Source organism: Procambarus clarkii, unplaced genomic scaffold, assembly GCF_040958095.1.
Source record: "Procambarus clarkii isolate CNS0578487 unplaced genomic scaffold, FALCON_Pclarkii_2.0 HiC_scaffold_1667, whole genome shotgun sequence".
Taxonomy (NCBI): Eukaryota; Metazoa; Arthropoda; class Malacostraca; order Decapoda; family Cambaridae; genus Procambarus; species Procambarus clarkii.
This window is the reverse complement of record NW_027190694.1, coordinates 25,238-28,649: the sequence shown is the minus strand read 5'-3', so window position 1 is coordinate 28,649 and position 3,412 is coordinate 25,238. Positions and strand designations below refer to the sequence as shown.

Genomic DNA, 3,412 nt, shown 5'->3' with positions numbered 1-3,412 from the left:
ACTAAAGACCTTGACAATTGCATGTCATCAAATTCATATGGTGCAACCATTATGAAAAACAGTATGTGCTCTCTTATTTTATATGATCAATTGTTATCCACTTCCCTAGAAAGAAACTTCCAACAGAAAAAGAGTGGTTGTAGACCAGTTGATGGACAGATTGGTTGGGTGGTTGTAGATCAGTTGACAGACAAGTTGGTTGATTGGCTTGACTAGTTTGTGGAATGGTTGTTTGCTTCTTCAGTTCCGCCAGAGATTGAATAGTACTGCTTGTTTGTTCACTTTCACTGTCTAGAAAGTTATATCAAGAGGTAGTATGTAGTGTAGTGTGCTTGGATTGCGACTCTACCACTAATTAATCTATAAACTGTGTTCTGCTGCAGGCTACCTTAGTGACACTTTTATACTACCTTAAAGACAAAAAAAAAATATAAATATGTATTTTGAAAGGATACACACACACACATTGGTATAACTAAACTACAACTTTTCCTCATCTGAGATTATATCTGGGGAGAGGAATAATATTTCGTCAATAATAATTATAAGGTATTTATTATAGGAATAATAAGATTTGAAATTCATATATTTCCAGCCGGGTTGATAGATAGGATACATTATGTTATGTAAATGGTCTAAAATCATCCTTATTACTGTAGGTGTGGACATATTTTTGTATCCAACTCAACTTTCTTGACGATGATGTTTTCTAATTTCTTAGAAGAGTCTTGGGTATGAAGTATTATCAATATGGTTTCCCTCAGCACCTTCAGCCGCCAGCACATCTGTACGTTCATTTCCATAAATTCCAACATGTTAGGCTTTGCAGTATTGCTCTCCTAAAACATTCTTTACTATGATATAATTGCTTTAATAGTATATTTTATCTCAGCTCTGCAAATTGGACATGTGGATATATTTGATGCACATTTCAAACAAGTGCATATGTGATTACAAGGTAAAAAACATTAACTCACTCTCATTCTCCATACAAATCTTACACTCAATCACTCTGTGTCTAATTGTACCTTCTGATTTTGGGAGAGCGGCAACTTGATCAGTTATTCTACCAAATAATGGTTGTGGGTTAGAATCACCAGACATTGGTGGGCTTGGGGCAACATCAACTTCAGTCAATGTCAATTCATCAACTATTGTAGATTCTACTTCAGTTCCATCAGACATTGGTTGGCTTGGGACAACACCAACTTCAGCCAATGCCAATTCATCTACTATAGGCTGTATTAAAGTTGTAGATGATTCTACTTGTTGGTTTTGGTCAGAAGCCAACTCAGTTCCATCAGACATTGGTTGGCTTGGGACAACATCAACTTCAGCCAATGCCAATTCCATTAAAGTTGTAGATGATTCTACTTGTTGGTTTGTGTCAGAAGCCAACTCATTTCTATCAGACATGGGTGGGCTTGGGACAACATCAACTTCAGCCAATGCCAATTTATTTACTAGACATTTTCTAACTTCGTCTTCCATGTACTGCAAGACTGCTTCAATAAATGACCCAATGTCAAAGAAAGGTAACCCCTTCTCTTTGAGTTGATTATGATACGTTGTCATCACATGATCTTCCTGGAAACCCATTGAAATAAGGTGCTTAGTTATGTCTAGTTCCTTAATAAGTTTGTGTTGATCTTCATTGATATGGGTTATTGAAGGGTTTGTCTCATAAGGTGACCTTTCCCCTTGAACCTGAAAAAAAAATAAAGTTAATGTTACAAATGGCTTTATAAAGATTACAATAATAATAGTCAACCTTCATTTCAAGTTACTTAGCTGACATACCTGATCAATGAATTCTTTTCCTTTCATCAAGAAGAGGAAGGTACACTCTGGGTACCAGCGAGCATGTTCATCCCAAGGTATATCATCAGTTTCCCAGTTTCGAAGTCCATTCCCACAATGATAACAGCGCACATGATCACTTAAACCACAATAGAAGAATCCAGCTTCTGACAATTCAGTTGGTTTCTGTGTTACACGTTCAGGCCAATTGTTAAAGCTTGCTAGGCGACTTTCAAGTGTTAAGTAGTCTTTTCGCTTGGCAATGGTATGTTGGTGAACTCCATTGTCTGTCGTAGGACTTAGACCACAGACATCTATTCCATTGTCTGTCATAGGACTTAGACCACAGACATCTATTCCATTGTCTGTCATAGGACTTAGACCACAGACATCTATTCCATTGTCTGTCATAGGACTTAGACCACAGACATCTATTCCATTGTCTGTCATAGGACTTAGACCACAGACATCTATTCCTTGTCTATAGGACGAATTTTTACTATTTCTCAGTGGAATGGAATAACCCTCGAATTTTTCATTAAATATCAGTGGAAAATTTCCCACTGGTTGGTTTCGAATGAATTGACAATGGGGAAAGTGCCGCTGATGTTCGCCTCTGGGAGTGTCTCCTCTTTCCCAGGAACCAACAATGCCTCGACAAAAGACACAAGCAACGTGGTCATTTGTTCGCAGATAGTAAAAGCCATCACGAGCCAAATCAGATGGTTCTAACCATTCAAGTGGCCAATCTATGTAGGTATCCAAACGTTCCTTTTCAAACCGTAAACTGTCATATGAATCAAACTTCTTAGAAATAGATCTTTTCACGTTCTGATTAAATGTGCATTCTGGTTTCTCTTTCTTATGTAAAGCAATGATTCTATTTTCATCTTTGTTTACGTTCGTGGCATCAATTTGAAAATGGCACATTGAACATTCTAAAAGATTTGCTTTATGAGTATAATAGAAACCCGCCTTTGCAAGTACATGACTGTTTACACTGAAGTTACAGTCCTTAAAAGTCTCCAAACGATTTTTTTCTTCTCTCATTGCTATGAAAACAAAATGTGAGCGTTTTATTAGACTGACTAGTTAGTGACTGAGAGAGGCATCTCTCTCTCTCTCTCTCTCTTTATATAATACACAATCTCCCTCCCCCCTCCTCCTCCTCCTCCTCCTCCTCCTCCTCTTCCTGTTGACTCATAGACTTAAAATTGGGACTATAGAGTTTATCAGCTGAAATCCTTTACCAGATCCTAGTAAAAAGCTGAAATAATGGTAAGAAAAATATAGGGAACTAAGTGGAAATTATGTGATAAAAATAGAAATTTTAATTGTGGAAATTTTACTACATTTTTTACACTCAACCTGGGCACCCCCCCCCCCCCCCCCAAAAAAAAAAAATAAAAAAAAATTCACGTCCCAGATAAAAAAAAATACTACTACCTAACTACGTACTTATTTTTATTGATGAACACTTTATATATCATGTGTAAATCAATACAAATTCCAGTCTAAAAGATGACATCCCTACCACAGGTGTTACTAGAAAACATATTTTAATTAATTATCCCTAGTCCACTTCTCGACAGTAATGAAGACGGTAATTTGT

General features: G+C 36.8%; 1 protein-coding gene across 1 annotated transcript; it reads right to left on the bottom strand.

Moving 5' to 3' along the window:
- Positions 1 to 854: 854 nt before the first annotated feature.
- Positions 855 to 2,850, bottom strand: LOC138362348 (baculoviral IAP repeat-containing protein 7-like). The gene is made up of 4 exons (XM_069321044.1): positions 1,780 to 2,850; positions 1,333 to 1,707; positions 1,029 to 1,239; positions 855 to 961 (listed from the first exon to the last, which is right to left on the bottom strand). The coding sequence occupies exons 1-4, from the start codon at positions 2,848 to 2,850 to the stop codon at positions 855 to 857; spliced, it is 1,764 nt and encodes a 587-aa protein (XP_069177145.1).
- Between the last annotated feature and the right edge of the window lie 562 nt (positions 2,851 to 3,412).